Source organism: Lagenorhynchus albirostris, chromosome 9, assembly GCF_949774975.1.
Source record: "Lagenorhynchus albirostris chromosome 9, mLagAlb1.1, whole genome shotgun sequence".
Classification (NCBI taxonomy): Eukaryota; Metazoa; Chordata; class Mammalia; order Artiodactyla; family Delphinidae; genus Lagenorhynchus; species Lagenorhynchus albirostris.
This window is the reverse complement of record NC_083103.1, coordinates 83,916,857-83,940,251: the sequence shown is the minus strand read 5'-3', so window position 1 is coordinate 83,940,251 and position 23,395 is coordinate 83,916,857. Positions and strand designations below refer to the sequence as shown.

At 38.1% G+C, this 23,395-nt stretch overlaps 1 protein-coding gene across 1 annotated transcript in view; it reads right to left on the bottom strand.

Annotated features, from left to right (window-relative positions):
- ELMOD1 (ELMO domain containing 1) overlaps positions 1 to 23,395 on the bottom strand; it is a 110,796-nt gene that overhangs the window by 27,205 nt on the left and 60,196 nt on the right. The window contains exons 3-6 of the mRNA XM_060160321.1: positions 18,341 to 18,486; positions 18,175 to 18,203; positions 17,230 to 17,327; positions 14,024 to 14,153 (exon numbers count right to left, since the gene is read on the bottom strand). Coding sequence (XP_060016304.1) covers positions 14,024 to 14,153; positions 17,230 to 17,327; positions 18,175 to 18,203; positions 18,341 to 18,486 — 403 coding nt within the window. The remainder of the gene's footprint in view (positions 1 to 14,023; positions 14,154 to 17,229; positions 17,328 to 18,174; positions 18,204 to 18,340; positions 18,487 to 23,395) is intronic.

Genomic DNA, 23,395 nt, shown 5'->3' with positions numbered 1-23,395 from the left:
GGGCAGAAGACCTAAAGAGACATTTCTCCAAAGAAGATATACAGATTGCCAACAAACACATGAAAGAATGCTCAACATCATTAATCATTAGAGAAATGCAAATCAAAACTACAATGAGGTACCACTTCACACCAGTCAGAATGGCCATCATCAAAAAAGCTACAAACAATAAATGCTAGAGAAGGTGTGGAGAAAAGGGAACCCTCTTGCACTGTTGGTGGGAATATAAATTGATACAGCCACTATGGAGAATAGTATGGAGGTTCCTTAAAAAACTACAAATAGAACTACCATATGACCCAGCAATCCCACTACTGGGCATATACCCTGAGAAAACCAAAAAGAGTCATGTACCACAATGTTAATTGCAGCACTATTTATAGTAGCCAGGGCATGAAGCACCTAAGTGTCCATCGACAGATGAATGGATAAAGAAGATGTGGCACATATATACAATGGAATATTACTCAGCCATAAAAGGAAATGAAATTGAGTTATTTGTAGTGAGGCAGAGTCTAGTGACCTAGAGTCTGTCATACAGAATGAAGTAAGTCAGAAAGAGAAAAACAAATACTGTATACTAACACATACATATGGAATCTAAAAAAAAAGGTCATGAAGAACCTAGGGGCAGGATGGGAATAAAGATGCAGACCTACTAGAGAATGGACCTGAGGATATGGGGAGGGGGAAGCTGGGACAAAGTGAGAGAGTGGAATGGACATATATACACTACCAAATGTAAAATAGATAGTTAGTGGGAAGCAGCTGCATAGCACAGGGAGATCAATTCGGTGCTTTGTGACCACCTAGACGGGTGGGATAGGGAGGGTGGGAGGGAGGGAGACACAAGAGGGAGGAGATATAGGGATATATGTATATGTATAGCTGATTCACTTTGTTATAAAGCAGAAACTAACACACCATTGTAAAAGAATTATACTCCAATAAATTTGTTAAAAAATAAATAAATAAGTAAAGCAAAGTAAAAAAAAAAGAAAAATCAGTCATGTTCATGAATAAACCTCAAAAGTTATTATCATCTTTGTTACCTGAAATAATTTTAATTATGATCAATTATATTTTAATGGACTAATATAAATTCTAAACACTATGCTCTTCACTGCTTAAGAAACTTGTACTTTTTAAACTTTGTATAAAAAGGTAGACTTAGTACATATCATTACTTGAGAGAGGGAGAAAGACTGAGACCCACAATTGTATAAACATGCAATTTCAAAACATAAGTTCTTTCTAGTAAATAAAGATGGGCATGTAAACAAATTTACTTTTTAGACTATTAATAATATTTTATATTATATCTTCATTATAGACAGGGACATATATAAAATTTCCTATTACTACTTAAGACATAATTCTTTTTTTCTGAATTTTATTCTTTTATTTTTTTTACACAGCAGGTTCTTATTAGTTATCTATTTTATACATATTAGTGTATATATGTCAATCCCAATCTCCCAAATCATCCTACCACCACCACTCTCTCCCCACACCGCTTTTCCCCCTTTGTGTCCATACGTTTGTTGTCTCCATCTGTGTCTCTATTTCTGTCTTGCAAAACGGTTCATCTGTACCATTTTTCTAGATTCCACGTATATGCGTTAATATACGATATTTGTTTTTCTCTTTCTTACTTCACTCTGTATGACAGTCTGTAGAGCCGTCCATGTCTCTACAATGACCCAGTTTTGTTCCTTTTTATGGCTGAGTAATATTATATTGTATACATGCACCACATCTTCTTTATCCATTTGTCTGTTGATGGGCATTTAGCTTGTTTCCATGTCCTGGCTATTGTAAATAGTGCTGCAATGAACACTGGGGTGCATGTCTCCTTTTGAATTATGGTTTTCTCAGGGTACATGCCCAGTAGTGGGATTGCTGGGTCATATGGTAGTTCTATTTTTAGTTTTTTAAGGAACCTCCATACTGTTCTCCATAGTGGCTGTATCAATTCACATTCCCACCAGCAGTGCAACAGTGTTCCCTTTTCTCCACACCCTCTCCAGCATTTATTGTTTCTAGATTTTTTGATGATGGCCATTCTGACTGGTGTGAGACGATATCTCATTGTAGTTTTGATTTGCATTTCTCTAATGATTAATGATGTTGAACATTCTTTCATGTGTTTGTTGGCAGTCTGTATATCTTCTTTCGAGAAATGTCTATTTAGGTCTTCTGCCCATTTTTTGATTGGGTTGTTTGTTTTTTTAATATTGAGCTTCATGACATAATTCATCTTTTAAATTGCTAATTCTACGTTATATGGATTTTAAAGCTTAAACAGGACAGTAATACACAAACATCTTGCGTTATAGTGAACTGTCACATTTGACATAGTATAAAGCAATGTCCAAGACAGGAAATACTAACAAAAAAAAGTTGTAATTCATCAGTTATTTTATGCAGTAATCCAAAATTACTTATTATTCAAATGATACAATATTTTATGTTTTAGCACAATAGGTAAATTCAATCTAAAGGGTGAGAGAAAAGTTTCAGAGGAAAGGAAGTAAATCTATCATGCTTGAAAGCAAAACATTGGTATAAGAAATCTCTTTTTATATTATATATATAAGAATTTGCCAGTGCTCTGTATTCTTCAAAACAGAAAATGTTTTAATTCATCAGAAGAGTATTAAAAACTGAGAAAAAGTGTCTCCTTTAAAAAATCCTTTGGGAGGGCTTCCCTGGTGGCACAGTGGTTGAGAGTCTGCCTGCTGATGCAGGGGACACGGGTTCGTGCCCCGGTCCGGGAAGATCCCACATGCCGCGGAGCGGCTGGGCCCGTGAGCCATGGCCGCTGAGCCTGTGCTTCTGGAGCCTGTGCTCCACAATGGAAGAGGCCACAACAGTGAGAGACCTGCGTACCGAAAAAAAAAAATCCTTTGGGCACTGATTTGGTTACTGCCACAATGAAAACAGAACAAAACAAAAGGAAACAGATTGCAAAGCTCATCAAATTCACCTAAACGATTGGAAGTAATCTCAGGGCCCTACACAGTTTAAAAATATCTTGTCTCGGGCTTCCCTGGTGGCACAGTGGTTGAGAGTCTGCCTGCCGATGCAGGGGACACGGGTTCGTGCCCCGGTCCGGGAATATCCCACATGCTGCGGAGCAGCTGGGCCTGTGAGCCATGACCGCTGAGCCTGCGCGTCCGGAGCCTATGCTCCGCAACGGGAGAGACCACAACAGTGACAGGCCTGCGTCCCCAAAAAAAAAAAAAATATATATATATATATATATATATCTGGTCTCATCAAGCGAGTGGAGTAAAATGGCAACAGCAAGCATTTCATTTCCATAACTAAGTTATAAACCTCTTTCATTCAGGGAATACTTTGGGAGAGTAAAAGCTTTGAATAATAAAATATTTCAAAAATAAATTACAAAAAAGAAATTCTATTTTAATAATTTCATGTACCACAACAAACTAGATTAATGGCTAAAAAGTGTTTTTAATAAGTTCTTAATACTGTCTGCTTTAATACGGGTCACTTTCATGGAAAATGAAAGTCGCTTATGCTAAACCACTTATATGAAATACTACCAAGTATTACATTTCCTGTAAGAATTCTTGAGTTACCTGATTCTCTTCTAATAGATAAGTTCTTCCTTGAAAAATAAAGGGAGGAGGGAGGGTAGCTCTGAAAGGTAAGGTCATTTCTTGTACCTAAGAAGCTGACTGGAAATCTGAACTAAGGTGGTGGGCCTCTGGTGGGGGGATCTGAGGAGTCTGGCCATCTAAAGCTGTACTACTGGGAATAGAGTTATTACAAAGCCACCTGCCAAGTGCAGGAGATGAGAGCTAGGAAGGGTGATTCCCAAGGCAGGTGACAAGCTACAGATGTGGAGGCTGCACACTGAGTCAGTCCATCATTCATCATGGCCTGTACTCTGTTTAATTCTCTTCTCTTTGCATTCAGTCTTTATCTCAAGCTTATTTGAACACTTCTGCCCTGTCTCAGGTCTGCTACAGAACAGAAAGAGCAAGGGCATTTGTCCACCCATTCATTATAAGAGAAGCAGCTCTACCCATCAGGAGATCTTTTAATTCTGGATTATATTTTTTTCTATTAAGTACATGAATCCACATAAATTTTTACCTTTACTATTAATTTGGTTAGAAAATATTTAATAGAAATGTCCATTTGAATAACTCATATGGACAGTGCTACATGAATGTAAAGTGATGTAATCAATTTTATCCCAGCCTATGTTTAAATGACCATAAAATCCAGGTTTCTTTTTCATAGTTTGTAAGTAAAAACACTGATAGTGGTCTCCTATGTTTATATAAATGAAAGCAATTAAACAATATGGCAATATATCACCCAAGCCTCTAAACCAGCAAACTTTGCCTATAAAGGGCTAGATAGTAAATACTTTAGGCTTTGTAGGCCATAAGGTCACTGACACAACTACTTAATTTTGCCAATGGAGTACAAAAGCAGCCAAAGACAACATATAAATGAATGAGCGTGGATGTGTTCCTATAAAACCTTACTTAGAAAAATGGATGGCAGGTCAGATTTGACCTACAGGCATTAATTTGCTTACCCTAGCTCTAAACAATTTTATGAAGTAGATAACAAGGGTATAATTACCCATTTTAAAGATGAAGAAGCCTAAGCTCAAGAAGTTAAATACAAACCATGGGTCAGCCTCTGGAAATACAAATGTGAACAAGACATAGTTTTTCCCTCAAGAGATAGTGTAGTGCAGGAATTAAGAGCCCTTTCTAACTATGTGAAAAATGAGGATAATACCAATATCTCACTACAAGGTTATTGTGACAATTAAATGAAATAATGCTATAAAACACTTACTTTAACAATTGGCACATACTAAACACTCAATGAATGTGTTATTATTACTGATTTTATTATCAGATGTGGAATTTGAATTAACCAAAGAAGAGAATAAAGATCCCACTCCTGAATTTGCTAGAGAAGATTTCAAAACTCAATGAGTAGCAATTTTAAAAAAAGAGCCAGATTCTACTCTGAGAATAATGGGTAACAGGGAACCACATGAGCAAATATCTGGGCATATAGGATGGCATGGGTCATGGTGAATGACAGAGCGTGGAGGAAACAGGCTATACATGATGGGATAGAGGAGAAATAGCTTAAAGAAATAAACTGGAAAGGGTCCAAAATACATGCTAAGATGCATGGGTTTTCTACGATCAGACATAGAGAACCTGAAGTTTGTAACCTAGAGAATAACATGACTAGATAATCCCTCCGGTGGTACTTTAGAAGACGGAAGGGAGGAGGCTAATGGTTAGTGGCAGAATTAAAAGGCTATTTTAATACTTCAGGTTGGAGATGATGGCTAGAATAAGGCAGTGGGAACAGAAAACATTTGAGAGGTATTTTGGAGAAGCTCTATGGATAAGATTTAGTGATTTTTGTAGATGCAGAGTACCTCCCCAATTAGACTGCAAGCCACTTGAGGGTAGAAAAGATGCCTTTCCTCAAAGTGCCTATTGTAGGGGTGAACAGTCCTGGCTTTATAATATACTAGCTGTGTGACTCAGAGCCTGGACTACAATGCTTGTAATTTGCTTATCTCTAAAGTAAACATAACCAAGGTTGGCCAAGATGGCGGAGTAGAAAGACTTTCATCTCACCTCCTCTTACAGGCACACCAAAATCACAACTATCTGCAGAACAACCATCGATGAAAAGGATCAAAAACAACCAGAAAAGATCTTCTACAACTAAAGATAAACAGAAGGAACAACAAAAAGATGGTAAGTGTGTGGAGTTGCAATATAGTCAAGTCCCATACCCGAGGTGGGTGATCCACAAATGGGAGAATAATTACAAATGCAGAGGTTCTCTCAATGGAGTGAGAGGTCCAAGCCCCACATCAGACTCCCTAGCCTGGGGGTCCTGCACTAGGAAGATGAGCCCCCAGAGCATTGACTTTGAAGGCCAGTGGGTCTTTCTTTCTGAAGTCCCAAGGGGCTGGGGGAAATAGAGACTTCACTCTTAAAAGGCACACACAAAATCTCACATGCTGCAGGATCCAGGGAAGAAGCAGTAATTTGATAGGCGCCTGCTGATCTTGGAGAGTCTCCCAGAGAGGCAGGAGGCAACTGCAGCTCACCCTGAGAACATAGACATTTATGGCTGCTATTTTGGGGAGTTCATTCTACCACATGGACAATGGTGCTGGCAAGCACCATTGTAGAATCCTCCCTCTAGCTAATTAAACCCAGGAAAAAGCCTTTCCCTGGCCAAACAGTCTGTAGGCACCAGCACTGGGGTACCTCAGGCCAAGGAACTGACTGGATGGAGACAGAGCCCCACCCACCAGCAGATAGGCTGCCTTAAGACATCCTAAACCAGCAGCTGCTTCTGGATATGGTCATGCCCACCAGACAGCCAAGGATCCAGCTCCACCAACCACTGGGCAGGCACCAGTCCAAGAATCACCTGGGCCCCGGCCCTGCTCTCCAGGGTATCTGCTCTAGCTTCCAAAGAAGTCTCACCCACCAGGGGGCAGACAACAGTCACAAGAAAACCACAGTTCCTCAGCCTGCGTACCTGGCCTGCCTACCAGTAGGCCAGGCCCCACACTGGGGTCAGCTATGAGAAGGCCAATATAAGCTTCAGGATGCCCCAGACCCTGCACCCAACTGTATCAGGAACTGGCCCCATTCACCAGCAATCTGACACCAGTTCTGGGACCCCTGCGCCCTGCAACCAGACTCTTGGAACTTGACTCCACTCAGCAGTGTGCCAGGACTAGCCTCAGGGCCACCCAGGATTTTGTAGCCAGCTGCCTTCTGAACTAGTCCCACCAACCAGCAGCCAACAGCCCCCACACAAGGCAGAGTCTGGTAACCAACCAGATCATTGGCCAACCAAGCCTAACAGATTGCCCACATAGTCAGCCCACCACAACAGAAAGACCCATGCAGTCCTCATAGGGGGAACCCCTAGAGCATATATAGCTCAGGTAAAGAGGGGAAGTTTGCTGCTGGGATACATAGGACATCTCCTACAAAAAGCCACGACTCCAAGGTTGGGAAATGTAACCTACCATATTCATAAAAATAAAAACACCAACAAAGTCACAATGAGGCGACAAAGGAACATGTTCCAAATGAAGGAACAAGATATAGCTCCAGAAGAAGAAATAAGTGAAGTGGAAATAGCCAATCTACTTGAGAAGGTATGCAGGGCAGTGATTATAAAGATGATCAAAGAACTTGGGAGAAGAATGGCTGCACACAGCAAGAAGTTAGTTTTTAACAGAGAGTTAGGAAATATAAAGAAAAACTAGAGGTGAAGAATATAGTAGTTGAAATGAAAAATACACTATAAGGAATAAACAGCAGACTAAATGATACAGAGGAATGGATCAGTGAGCTGGAATACAGAGTGTGTAAATCACTGATGTTGAAAAGACAAAAAAAAAGCATGAAAAGAAATGAGGACAGTTTAATAAGAACCTCTGGGACCACATCAAGCACAAGTGCATATATATAATATATAAAATATAAAAACCTCATGGTAACCACTAATATTTGCATTATAGGGGTCCCAGAAGGAGAACAGAGAGAGAAAGGGGCTGGCTGAGGACATAGTTGAAGACATAATAGATGAAAACTTCCCTAACCTGGGAAAGGAAACAGTCACCCAAGTTCAGGAAGCACAGAGAGTTCCATACAGGATTAAATATTAAAAGCAGCAGGGGAAAAGCAACACATTACATACAAGGGAACTCCCATAAGTCTGTCAGCTGATGTTTCAGCAGTAACTCTGCAGGCCAGAAGGGACTGGCATGATATATTTAAAGTAATGAAAGGGACGAACCTGTAACCAAGAATACTGTATCTGGCAAGGCTCTCATTCAGATTTGATGGAGAAATCAAAAGGTTTATAGACAAGGAAAAGCTAAAAGAGTTCAGCAGCATCAAACCAGCTTTGCAAGAAATGTTAAAAGGACTTCTGTAAGTGAAAAAGAAAGGGCTACAACTAGAAACATGAAAATTACAAGAGGAAAAAGCTCATTGGTAAAGGCAAATGTACAGTAAAGATAGGAAATCATCTACACACAAAGATAGTGGGAAGGTTAAAAGGCAAAAGTAGTAAAATCATCTACATCCACAATAAGCAGTTAAGGGATACAAAAACAATTAGATGTAAAATATGATTTCAAAAACAGTAATCATGAGGGGAGGAGAGTACAAATGCAGGGTTGTTAAAATGCATTTGAAATTAAGAGATCAGCAACTTAAAACAATCAAGTGCATATATATAATACATAAAATATAAAAACCTCATGGTAACCACAAACCAAAACTCTATAATAGATACACACAAAAAAGAAAAAGGAATCGAAACATAACACTAAAAATAGTCATCAAATCACAAAAGAAGAGATCAAGAAGAAAGGACCAAAAAAGAACTACAAAACAAACCCCCAAACAATTAACAAAATGGCAAAAAGAACACACCTATCAACAATTATTTTAAATGTAAATGGAATAAATGCTCTAATCAAAATATATAGAATGGCTGAATAGGTACAAAAACAAGACCTGTATATATATTGCCTACAAGAGACTCACTTCAGATCTAAAGACACACACAGACTGAAAGTGAGTGGTGGAAAAAGGTATTCCATGCAAATGGAAATCAAAAGAAAGCTGGGGTAGCAATACTTATATCAGACAAAATAGGCTTTAAAATACTGGTATAGGATACAAGGAAGGACATTACATAATGATCAAGAGATCAATCCAAGAATGAGATATAACAACTGTAAATATATTTGCACCCAACATAAGAGCACCTAGATACATAAAGTAAATATTAACAATGTAAAGGGAGAAATTGACAGTAACACAATAATAATAAGGGACTTTAACACCCCATTTACATCAATGGACAGATCCCAGACAGAAAATCAATAAGGATACACTGGACTTAAAAGACACATTAGACACATGGACTTTATATATATGCATATATATATATATATGTATATATATATCCATATATGTGTGTGTATGTGTATACACACACACCACACACACACACACACACACACACACACAATGCATTCCATCCAAAAGCAGCAGAATACACATTCTTTTTGAGTGCACGTGGAACATTCTCTAGGATAGATCACATGCTGGGCACAAAACAAGCCCCAGTAATTTCAGGAAATTGAAATCATATCAAGCATCTTTTCCAACCACAATGCTATGAGACTAGAAATCAACTACAAGAAAAAAACTGCAAAAAACACAAACACATGGAGGCTAAACAATATGCTACTGAAAACCAATGGATCACTGAAGAAATAAAGGAGGAAATTAAAAAGTACCTGGAGACAAATGAAAATGAAAACCCAATGAACCAAAATCTACAGGAAAAGCAGTTCTAAGAGGAAAGTTTATAGCAATACAAGTTTACCTCAGGAAACAAGAAAAATCTTAAATAAACAACCTTACACCAAAAGAACTAGAGAAAGAAAAAATAAAACCCAAAGTTAGTAGAAGGGAAGAAAAATTATGATGATCAGAGCAGAAATAAATGAAATAGAGTCTAAAGAAACAATAGAAAAGATCAATTAAACTAAGAGCTGGATTTTTGAAAAGATAAACAAATAGATAAACCTTTAGCCAGATTCACCAAGAAAAAAAGAGAAGGGCCCCAAATCAATAAAATCAGAAATGAAATAGGAGTAATTAAAACTGACATCACAGAAATATACAGAATCATAAGAGACTACTATGAATAACTGTATGGCAATAAAATGAACAACCTAGAAGAAATGGACAAATTCCTAGAAATGTACAATCTCCCAGGACTGAATGAGGAAGAAATAGAAAATGTGAACAGATCAATTGCCAGTAATGAAATTGAATCAGTAATAAAAAAAAACTCTCAACAAACATAAGTCCAGCACCAGCAGTCTCCCAAGGCAATAGAAGTAAAAGCAAAAATAAATAAATGGGGATAATCAAACTTATAAGCTTTGCCCAAAAATGGAAAACATAAACAAAATGAAGAGACAACCTATGTACTGGGAGAAAATATTTTCAAACAATGTGACCAACAAGGGCTCAATTTCCAAAATATACAAACAGCTCATACAACTCAATGACAAAACAACAAACAACCCAACCAAAGAATGGGCAGAAGATCTAAACAGACATTTCTCCAAGGAAGACATACAGATGGGCAATAGGCACATGAAAAGATGCTCAACATCGTTAATTACTAGAGAAATGCAAATCAAAACTACAATGAGGTATCACCTTACACCAGTCAGAATGGCCATCATTAAAACCTTTACAAATAACAAATGCTGGAGAGGGTGTGGAGGAAAGGGAACCCTCTTACACCGTTGCTGGGAACGTAAACGGGTGCAGCCACCTTGGAAAACAGTGCAGAGGTTCCTCAAAAAACTAAAAATAGACTTGTTATAGGATCCAGTAATCCCACTCCTGGGCATATATCTGGACAAAACTATAATTCAAAAAGATACATGAACCCCGATGTTCATAGCAGCAATATTTACAACAGCCAAGATACAGAAGCAACCTAAGTGTCCATTGACAGATGAGTGGATAAAGACAGAATACAGCTCAGCCATAAAAAAGAATGAAATAATGCCATTTGCAGCAACATGGATGCACCTAGAGATTATCATACTAAGTGAAGTAAGTCAGACAGAGAAAGACAAATACCATATGATATCACTTATATGTGGAATCTAAAATATGACACAAATGAACTTATTTATAAAACAGAAACAGACTCACAGACATAGAGAACAGATTGTGGTAGGGGAGGGATTGATTGGGAGTTTGGGATTAGCAGATGCAAACTATCATATATGGAATGGATAAACAAGTTCCTACTGCTATATTAAATACGCTGTAATAAACCACAATGGAAAAGAATATATATATACGTGAGTGTGTGTGTATACATATATATATGAAACTGAATCACTTTGCTGTACACCAGAAACTAACACAACATTGTAAATCAACTATACTTCAATAAAAATAAAACTTAAAAAAAAACCCAATTAAAAAATAGGGAGAAGACCTGAATAGATATTTTTCCTAAGAGGACATAAATTTGGCCAACAGGCACTGAAAAGATGCTCAACATCATTAATCATCAGAGAAATGCAAGTCAAAACCACAATGAAATATCACCTCATGCCTGTCAAAATGGCTATCATCAGAAAGACCACAAATAATAAATGTTGATGAGGATGTGGAGAAAAGGGAGCCCTTGTACACTGTTGGTAGTAATATAAATTGGTGCAGTCACTGTGGAGAATAGTATGGCAGCTTCAGAAAACTAAAAATAAAGCTACTATATGACCCAGCAATTCCACTCCTGGGTATATATTTGAAAAAATTGAAAACACTACTTTGAAAGGATACATGCACCCCAATGTTCATAGCAGCATTATTTACAGTTGCCAGGATATGGAAGCAACCTAAGTGTCCATCAGCAGATAAATGGATAAAGAATATGTGGTTATAGGGACTTCCCTGGTGGTGCAGTGGTTAAGAATCTGCCTGCCAATGCAGGGGACAAGGGTTCAAGCCCTGGTCAGGGAAGATCCCACATGCTGCGGAGCACCTAAGCTCGTGTGCCACAGCTACTGAACCTGTGCTCTAGAGCCCACGAGCCACAACTACTGAGCCTGTGTGCCACAACTACTGAAGCTCACGTGCCTAGAGCCCATGCCCCACAACAAGAGAAGCCACCCACAATGAGACACCCACACACTACAATGAAGAGTAGCCCCTGCTCGCCACAACTAGAGAAACCCCGCACGCAGCAACGAAGACCCAATGCAGCCAAAAATAAATAAATAAATTTATTTTTTAAAAAAAGAATATGTGGTGTATATATATAATGGTGGTATATATATTCAGCCCTACAAAGAATAAAATTTTGCCATTTGCAGCAACATGGATGGACTTGGAGGTACTATGCTAAGTGAAATAAGTCAGACAGATAAAGACAAATACTGCATGATATCACTTATATATGGAACCTAAAAAAATAAAACAAACTAGTAAATAAAACCAAAAAAAATAGACCCACAGATATAGAGAACAAACTAGTGGTTACCAATTGGGAGAGGGAAGCATGGAGGGTCAAGACAGGGGTAGGGGATTAAGAGGTACAAACAACTATGTATAAAATAAGCTACAAGGATATTTTGTACAGCACAGAAAATATATCCAATATTTTATAAGTATAAATGGAGTATAACCTTAAAAATTATGAATCACTATGCTGTATAACCTGAAATATACAATATTGTACATCATCTGTACCTCAATAAAAATGTTTTTTAAATAAAGTTAATGATGAAAAAAATAACTGTCATCTTGCCTACCTCTTATAGCTGTGACTATAAAAAATAATACCTACATACTCAAATTGTGACCACAGGTAAAAGTCATATCTTAAAAGTTCTTGACCTGTATCTAATGACTTCAATAAGTCATGCATTCAATCATATTTGTTGAAAACCTATGTGCCAGCACACATACAACAGATCAACTAAGATGACATATAGCAGGTACCCAAATGTCATTGATTCAGAGGGCATTTCAGCCATTTTAATGAATTGTTCCGGAGCTGTGGCCAGTCTGTTAATTATAACACCTCTTTTCTCTTTATATCACCTCTTATTTCCCACCTTGAGTTCGTTTTATTAAACTTGACTATCTCTATCAGAACATAAAGAAAAAAGCAATCAAAGAGATGAAGCTCAGCCAGTAGGTTGGCTAAAATTAAGCAGAGGAGCAAGGGAAGAAGAAACCATTGGTAAGAATGAGGCCTCTTTTTTTTTTTTTTTTGCGGTACGCAGGCCTCTTACCATTGCAGAGCACAGGCTCCGGATGCGCAGGCTCAGCGGCCATGGCTCACGGGCCCAGCCGCTCCGCGTCACTTGGGATCTTCCCAGACCGGGGCACGAACCCGTGTGCCCTGCATCGGCAGGCGGACTCTCAACCACGGTGCCACCAGGGAAGCCCAGGCCTCTTTAATTTTAATGATTGACATCAGGTCTAGCACTAATTAGTAGAGACAACTGAATCATCTGCTTAAGTACCTACATACACAAAAATACACACTCCACACAAAAACGCAACAGGATACATTTTTTAAATGGCAGCTTCTATTTACATCTTTCAATAAAATAAAGTTAAGGCAACTAAACAAATGTATTCCTCCAATTTCATTACTGCCTTTTTGAATTCTAGGAAAGGACAAAGAAGCACTCCATCCTAAAAAGCATCTATTTTCAGAAATGAATTTATAAAACATTTCAGATTAGTAGTTCTAAAGGTTTGTCTTAATTTTTTAAAGTTTTATTGATGTGTCATAATACACTATCAGATCAGATAAGATTTTTAAGGTTTTGTTTGACAGCCAAGAAGGAGTATTTATAACTGCATATTATTCTTCAAGCAACTCTAATACACCATATGTAAACCTTTATTTACTCTTCTAATACTTAAGTTACATGAATAAATAATCAGCATTAAGATCTTGGGTAATTTCCCCAGGGAGCTATTGTGGAAGCAGAAACCAACTTCATCTTCTTTGATGTCTATTAAAAGTCGTAAATGGAAATCCTAGGTCACTCTTTGACAAATTCTATTTCTCCTATTGGCTTTCAACACAGTTAAACAACCTAAACTTGAGCCAAATGTGAGAGGCCATAGAAATCACCTCTGATGCTTTCTCAGATTCCAAATGAAAATTGGCTTTATATTTAACTTCTCACGTGAATTTTCTATTGAAAAATTTACCTCCAACATCTGAACCAGCAAGAAAATGTAGGCTTTACCAATTAGTTCAGTGTCCATGTCGTATTCACCTTTGTGCCCCGCCATGTCCAGAGCAGTGGCTAGCACACAGCAGGAGCTTGGCAAACATTAGCTGACCTAAGTGAAGAACTGAAATGTGTTCAAGGACTAACCTTCAAAAGCATTTCTTCATGTTGGGGATTATCAGAGTCATAGGGCTCTCTGCGCAGTTTTTCCACATCCGCAATAAGGTTTCTGTACCCAACAATTTGCAGAAGGCAAGCTTGAAGAGAGATTCCCAGCCTAACATGTTAAAAAATAGAAGAAACACACATGAGGGAAAAAAAACCACATTCTCTGGCATTTGTTCACTTGATGTATGTACAATAGGACTTTTCATATTTATATAATATTTGGAAATTGCTCAAATAGGATTTTTCTAATAGAAGCACAATTTTTAACTGAAGCTCCACATGGACAGCTGTGGAACTTGGCTAAAATTTACCTCTCACTCCAGCCTTTTCAAGGCAAATTGCAATAATATGGCTTAAAAACAAGGGAGCTCTTTATGCAAGTGACTTGAAAGATGTAGAAAATATAGGTGATCATGGTTTCTTAGGGATCATTTAGCTCCCCTAGGTAGATATATCAGAAACACTTCAGAAGGGTGTGTGTGGGGAGGTGTCAGTGAGAGAGAGATAAATAGCCCTCAGGGGCTTAGGGGTAAGAAAAATTTTGAAACAAATAAAAACCACAACAATAAAAATACCTCTGCTTGCAGAGCACCCCTGACAGATAAGGCAAGGCCAAGAGAAAGAACTCAGTACTTTACAAAATTTCCCATTCCATTCTGACTGCTCTACTTGTCTGAATGCCTATTCTTATGCTGAAACAAAATCTGCTTTCTTTATTACCAAGTGGTTCAAACACTGTTCTCAGAGCAAATTCATTTCCACTTTTCCCTACCATGCCTATTCATTTTAAGACAGGAAGAATTCTTTCTTCTAGTCTCATCTCCAGGGTTAAAAACAAACAAACAACAAACAAAAAAACTCCCCTCTTCCTTCAATTCCTTCTCATGGGACATGGTTTTCAGATGTTTTACTATCTTGCTCAGTCTTCTTGAATGCACAGTTTGTATGATTAACAGTCCCCTTAAAATGTATCACTGGAACAAAAAAGAATCTGGCAAGCGTGACATAGAGAGGATCATTACTTCCTGTGATCTGAATGCTGTTTTTCTCTCCTACAACACAGAAAGTAAAATAGGGTCTCTTTAAGCAGTCACATAACATTACAAGTTTATTAAACAGGTGGCTAAATAATCACCAAGATCCTTTTTTCCTATAAACTACTGTTACATAAATTATCTTCCTGTACTCATTTGATGGCATTTTTTAATCTAAAGGTAGTACTTCATGGTTATTTTTTCCTGCTAATTTTATAGTTATTCACTTTTGTGATTCAACAATAGCAATTGCATATGATTCAGTCTAAGAGTTACTGTTCAATATACTCCAACTTCTAATTCACTCACTAAATTTAAGCATTTTTTGTTGGAGTTGGGGGGTCACCGTAATCACAATGACAGTGTCATAATCATCTTTTTTGGGGGGGATGAGATGTATAGAGGTTAAGTCTAAAGTTGGGGGCAATAGAAAAATTTAAGTTTTAGGATTGTATGCTTACTCCCAACATAGAAGGCAGTGTCAGATAACCCAGAATACTAAACTTAAATAAAATTGAATGTTCAATTAAAAAAAGCTAAATCAGATATTTAGGAAAAGGGCACAGTGGTCACCCATAAAATCAACACAGGACTGAGAAGAGAGTTAATTTTGAGGGAAAGAAGGGAGTGGTAGAAATAAAAAAGAAGAAAACAAGGGACCCAATTCAATTTTACTGTAGTAATTCTTATCACCACTGTAAGTGGCACCTGAAAAAAATGTATAAAACAAAGTAAGGTTAATAGTAGTAATGGCTTGATAAATTACAAGGTATTTCCCCTAGCCCTCTCTATTTCTTGATTTTTTTCCAGAAAATTATTCAATTAAAAAAAAATCACATTATGTCAATGTCAACCTGGAAAAAACCCCCACTAAAATCCATATTGAGCTTTAAAAAACACAATCTACTACCTATAAGGGTTTTTTTCTCCCTAAAGGAAATCAAAAGAATAGATGGTAAGGAAACACCTTTGAATGAAGTATATAACTTTCATAAAAGAGACAGAAAAGATTTGCTATTAAATCTAACCCAATCTCTAAATATGATTATAGGTCTAATATATCTCTCATGCCTAATTGTAATCATAAATTTTTGGTTCAACTTAATTTAAAATGAATTTCATTCTTACCAGCTTCCCAGAGAAATAAAATATGTCAGAAGGTTTCAAAAAGACATTTACTGTATAATTAAATCACATTTAATGGCTGAATGAGGAAAAGGCAGCTAATTAGCTGAAGCTTCTACAGAAGAATACTATGGAGACTACATGGAAATGGAGTTTTGTGATGAGCCTCAATCAGCTAGTACTAGAATCCCTTCAAGATACAGACCTATGCAAAGTGCACTCTGAAATTCCCTTTGACTACAGCTCCTCATCTTTGGCAAGTAAAAGCTTTCTTTAGTGATAACATCTGAAGTTCTTAAGTATACACATCTAAAAGACAGTTTGTTACTTACCTAAACTTTACCTGAATATATCTGCATACAGAATTTATTCTACCCAATATCCTAAGCCTAAAATTTTACAGAAAAATTCCTGTACACAATGGAAAATATAAAGCTAATTTTAAATGTCATGTACATCGCCAAATGCATTTTAATACTTCCAAGATGAGATGACTAAATTACAAAGTTCTAAAGTCTTCATATAAAAACTGTCTATCTCTCTCTCCCACACATGCCTGTCTTCTTCACAAGCAGGTAGAAACTGTCTCCAAGATTATCAGCCTGTCATGAACTGAAGAAATATTCTTTATGGAGCAGAATCAGCTCAGGCACATTTACAATCTGAACATTTACTGTTAATGTAAAATACAGGCATCATATGGAGCGACTGTTGATGAATGGGCTCCCTTTATTTCACCTTCTGATATCAGGGGCATGCACCAGATTTCTTACATTCATTGCATTTCAGAAGCATAAGCATAAATCACAACAGAAGTACAAAGCTGCTGCTATTTACAAATAATAAAAAGGCATCTTTTTTCTTTATTTTTCATCTGAAAGTCACAACATGCAGATGATTATTTGGGGCAGGAAAGAGAGAGAGGGAGAAAGAGCATGCGAGAGCATAGTTTGAGTATTTAGAACTACTAAATATGTGGCATGTGACTTCTGTTTTATATTTACAACATAATAAACATATTCTTACTGTGGATTTATGTCAGGGTTAATTTTTTTCAGTTCCATAATGTCTTCTATAGTTTTTTCAATAGCATCAGGATGAACACTCACTGAAGTCTGCAGTAGCTGGAAAACATGTTTCAATCAGTTGCTTTGTCATGAACACTGGTGTCTTAAGTGGGGTCTATTTAAATAGGGGCCTCAAATGTTTGTTTAAAGTTTCTATATGAAGATAAGAAACTAAACTAAAGGCAAAAAATTCATGTAGTATTTGAATTCTAGTAAATTTGATATTTTCACAGTGGGGGTAGTACAATTTTCCTGATTAAGGTAATTAACATAACAAAACAAAAATACGTAAGTTTTTTTTACCATCTTCATCTGTTTTAAGCTACTTCATAGAAATATTATATTTTCCTTTTCTCACTCAACACACATGGCTTCCATTGTTAATGGGCATTATGTCTATGACTGTGTGAAGTACATGGGGGATATAGTCCTAAGGATGCCAAAATTAAATTAAATATTCAAGAATCTTGAGAAGCAGATTTTTCTTTCTTATGTGGATGCTTAACTATGTGCTATAAATGCTAGCATAGTGGCTTCTTTGATTTTCTTGGAAAATCTTGAGTATAAAGTTAAATGATTTGGATATTGATGAAATACCAGAGAGTTACCACTGCTCTTATTTTCAAGGAATATTTATTTTATGATTTGGAAAGAGGTATAAAAAAGGATTAATTCAACAATGAAATAATATGTGTGTCATAAATCTGCCTAGAAATTCTTGAGTGGCTGCTCTCATGTAAAAAGTACAGTGGTTTGTGATGGGAAAACAATTCATTCTTCTCAGTTTGCATTAGTATTCATAGCCAAAAGTATCTTTTTGTTTCTTAAAATTTTTACTTTTTGATGATGGAGGTAAGTCTTCAATTGAAAAGTTGCTGAAAAATATAGGAACAATTTTACTTACCTTACTTTTTGAATCCCTCAATGATGTTTCTGGAAAAGAGATGATTTAAAAAGCCATTCAAAAATTATCTTTTACAACTGGTTTACAATTACTATACTGAAAAATAACAGTGTATCCTCAATCCCAGAAAGCCTACATTTTGCTTACTGCTTTGTTTCATGCTTACCGATTTTCATAGTTCTAGAAGCTCCAGGCTTGGTATTGTAACAGATCCGTTGCAGTTCACATCTTCCAGTCAGCTTTCTCATTACAAATTTCAGGCAACGCCACAAAAATTTACAGTAAAAATACAGGCACACCTGGATCAGCATTCTGTCAAAAACAAAAGATAGCACTCTTCCAATAGAACTCTGTAAGAGAATAGAAAGCAGCCACCACCAGCAAGCAAAGAAGCCCAGAAGAAAATCAATCATTAGACTTCTGGGTTTACAAGCATATTTCATTATTCTAACCCCATGTTATTTTATTTGAGGTAGCTACAAAACCCATCATTGGGAGGGAAGCCCAAGGTCTGTAAGCATACACTTACTATGACTGCAAGCTCCAGAATTCCCTATTCTAGTAAATTTGACACACCAACAAACTAAGAGTGAAGCACAGGGATCCATTCTTTTCCTACCTTTGCCTAAAAATATTTTCAAAGCAAATCAGTACCTCGAAAACAGAACACTTGTGTTTTAGAAGCTGTCCCCCATAGACACAGGGAAAGGGTATGCTGTGGCATCTCCCATCTTCTGCCCCCACGAATAGCCTCTCAGCCAGCCCCAATTCACTTCCAGCTTCTCCTTAGTGTCTTATTTTTGGCTTCTGTGTTATTTCTTCCCCTGCTCCCATTTTTTTCCCCCTTCCCTCTGCTTTCCTTTTGGTACTGTTGTCCTCTTTGAGGACTTTGTTGTGTGGCCACCATCTTCTCTGCTGACCAATCCCAGTACTTCTTGGATGTGCCAGAATGCCTCCACAACAGTTCACTGAACAAGCATGTTGACCTTGGGTTCTTCAACATTCTCTGATATAAACCTTCCAAAAACTCCGCCGCTTGACAAGTTTGTTCTTGACTCCTGCTAAACAAAGTTTTCTTCATTGCACACCCTATCTCACTCCAATAATACCTTAACAAACTATAAAGTATATGGCCACCAATCATGCACTTATTCACAATGCTTCTGGCACATGTGAATTTGTGTTTTATGCCAACTTTTAGTTTTTAATATGTGAGTGTCTACTACTTCATGGGACTGCTCAGCATCTCAAAATGACTCAAGCTGTAGAAGTAAAGAGGACTTATCATCCAGGAACTTATATTCAACCCTTCTTCTCTGAACACTAGAGTTTTCCTAGAAGGGAGAATTATTTTCCTAGAAGGCAGAATTATTTATATTACTTCCTATTGGTGTGATTTCTAAAAGATATTTCTTTTTCTCATATGTTCACTAATTTCCCCCAGCTCTAACATAAGGTGATCCAGGGTCATTAAGATGAATTTGTGTAGTTAATTAATATCCTCAATGATATGATTAATCCCTGAATTTGAACCAAAACCTTGATTGTGTTCCTTTGTAAAATTGCTCTGGCTCCAATATCTTGAACAGCCTGAGTTAAAAATAACAATTCCAACTGACTTATACAAAATCATGGTCTATATCATATAAATGCACTGGGACAGAAACCTTCAAGATGGCGCAGGAGTAAGACATGGAGATCACCTTCCTCCCCACAAATACATCAGGAAAACATCAACATGTGGAACAACTCCTACAGAACACCTACTGAATGCTGGCAGAAGACCTCAAACTTCCCAAAAGGTAAGAAACTCCCAACTTACCTGGGTAGGGCAAAAGAAAAAAGGAAAAACAGAGACAAAGAATAGGGACAGGACCTGCACCTCTGGGAGGGAGCTGTGAAGGAGGAAAAGATTCCACACAGTAGGAAGACCCTTCACTGGCAGAGGTGCGGAGTGGGGGAAGCTTCGGAGCCACGGAGGAGAGTGCAGCATCAGGGGTGCAGAGGGCAAAGCGGAGAGATTCCCACACAGAGGATCAGTGCTGATCAGCACTCACCAGCCTGAGAGGCTTGTCTGCTCAACTGCCAGGGCGGGTGGGGGCTGGGAGCTGAGGCTCCAGCTTCGGAGGTCAGACCCCAGGGAGAGGACTGGGATTGGCTGCGTGAACACAGCCTAAAGAGGGCTAGTGCACCACAGCTAGCTGGGAGGGAGTCTGGGAAAAAGTCTGGAACTGCCTAAGAGGCAAGAGACCATTGTTTCAGGTTGCATGAGGAGAGGAGATTCAGAGCACTGCCTAAACAAGTTCCAGAAATGGGCGTGAGCCATGGCTATCAGTGAGGACAAAAGAGATGGGCATGAAACACTAAGGCTGCTGCTGCAGTCACCAAGAAGCCTGTGTGCAAGCACAGGTCACTATCCACACCTCCCCTCCTGAGAGCCGGTGCAGCTCGCCACTGCCAGAGCCCTGTGATCCAGGAACAACTTCCCTGGGAGAACACACGGCACACCTCAGGCTGGTGCAACGTCACGCCGGCCACTGCCGCCACAGGCTCACCCCACATTGTGTACCCTTCCCTCCCCCTGGCCTGAGGGAGCCAGAGCCCCCAAATCAGCGGCTCCTTTAACCCCTTCCTGTGTGAGCGAAAAACAGAAGCCCTCCGGCGACCCACACACAGAGGCAGGGCCAAATCCAAAGCTGAACCCCAGCAGCTGTGCAAACAGAGAAGAGAAAAGGAAATCTCTCCCAGCAGCCTCAGGAGCAGCAGATTAAATCTCCACAATCAACTTGAAGTACCCTGCATCTCTGGAATACCTGAGTAGACAATGAATCATCCCAAAATTGAGGCGGTGGACTTTGGGAGCCACTGTAGACTTGGAGTTTGCTTTCTGCATCTAATTTGTTTCTGGTTTTATGTTTATCTTAGTTTAGTATTTACAGTTTATTAACATTGGTAGATCTGTTTATTGATTTGGTTGCTCTCTTCCCTTTTTCTTTTTAATATATATATTTTTTTTCCTTTTTCTCTTTTTGTGTGTATGTGTATGCTTCTTTGTGTGATTTTGTCTGCACAGCTTTGCTTTTACCATTTGTTCTAGCGTTCTGTTTTTTTTTGTTTGTTTAAAATTTTTTTTTTAGTATACTTTTTAGTGCTTGTTATCATTGGTGGATTTGTTTATTGGTTTGGTTGCTCTCTTCTTTCTTTCTTTTATTACTTTTTAATTTTTAGTATTTTTTATTTTAATAACTTTATTTTATTTTTTTCTTTCTTTCTTTTTTTTTCTCCCTTTTCTTTTGAGCCATGTGGCTGACAGGTTCTAGGTGCTCCAGCCAGGTGTCAGGCCTGTGCCTCTGAGGTGGGAATCCCGAGTTCAGGACACTGGTCCACCAGAGACCTCCCGGCTCCATGTAATATCAAATGGTGAAAGCTCTCCCAGAGATCTCCATCTCAACGCTAAGACCCAGCTCCACTCAACTACCAGCAAGCTACAGTGCTGGACACGCTATGCCAAACAACGAGCAGGATAGGAACACACCCCCACCCGTTAGCAGAGAGGCTGCCTAAAAACATAATAAGGTCACAGACACCCCTAAACACACCACCAGATGCAGTCTTGCCCAACAGAAAGACAAGATCCAGCCTCATCCACCAGAACACAGGCACCAGTCCCCTCCACCAGGAAGCCTACACAAGCCACTGAACCAACCTTAGCCACTGGGGGCAGACACCAGAATCAATGGGAACTACAAACCTCCAGCCTGTGAAAAGGAGACCCCAAACACAGTAAGTTAAGCAAAATGAGAAGACAGAGAAACACACAGCAGATGAAGGAAAAAGGTAAAAACCCACCAGACCAAAAGAATGAAGAAGAAATAGGCAGTCTACCTGAAAAAGATTTCAGCGTAATGATAGTAAAGATGATCCAAAATCTTGGAAATAGGATGGAGAAAATACAAGAAATGTTTAACAAAGACCTAGAAGAACTAAAGAGCAAACAAACAATGATGAACAACACAATAAATGGAACTAAAAATTCTCTAGAAGGAATCAATAGCAGAATAACTGAGGAGGAAGAACAGGTAAGTGACCTGGAAGATAAAATAGTGGAAATAACTATTGCAGAGCAGAATAAAGAAAAAAGAATGAAAAGAATTGAGGACAGTCTCAGAGACCTCTGGGACAACATTAAACGAACCAACATTAGAATTATAGGGGTCCCAGAAGAAGAAGAGAAAAAGAAAGGGACTGAGAAAATATTTGAAGAGATTATGGTTGAAAACTTTCCTAATATGGGGAAGGAAATAGTCAGTCAAGCCCAGGAAGAACAGAGAGTCCCATACAGGATAAATCCAAGGAGAAACATGCTAAGACAGATAATAATCAAACTATCAAAAGTTAAATACAAAGAAAAAATATTAAAAGCAGCAAGGGAAAAACAACAAATAAATGGATTAAAGACCTAAACGTAAGACCAGACACTGTAAAACTCTTAGAGGAAAACGTAGGCAGAACACTCTATGACATAAATCACAGCAAGATCCTTTTTGACCTACCTCCTACAGAAATGGAAATAAAAACAAATAGGACCTAATGAAACTTAAAAGCTTCTGCACAACAAAGGAAAACATAAACAATAAGAAAAGACAACCCTCAGAATGGGAGAAAATATCTGCAAATGAAGCAACTGACAAAGGATTGAAACTCCAAAATTTACAAGCAGCTCATGCAGCTCAATATCAAAAAAACAAACAACCCAATCCAAAAAGGGGCAGAAGACCTAAAGACACATTTCTCCAAAGAAGATATACAGATTACCAACAAACACATGAAAGGATGCTCAACATCACTGATCATTAGAGAAATGCAAATCAAAACTACAATGAGGTATCACCTCACACCAGTCAGAATGGCCATCATCAAAAAATCTACAAACAATAAATGCTAGAGAGGGTGTGGAGAAAATTTACATTGTACTGTTTGTGGGAATATAAATTGATACAGCCACTATGGAGAACACTATGAAGGTTCCTTAAAAAACTAAAAAGAAATATCATATGACCCAGCAATCCCACTACTGGGCATATACCCTGAGAAAACCATAATTCAAAGAGTCATGTACCACAGTGTTCACTGCAGCTCTATTTACAATAGCCAAGACATGGAAGCAACCTAAGTGTCCATGTGGCACATACATACAATGGAATATTACTCAGCCATAAAA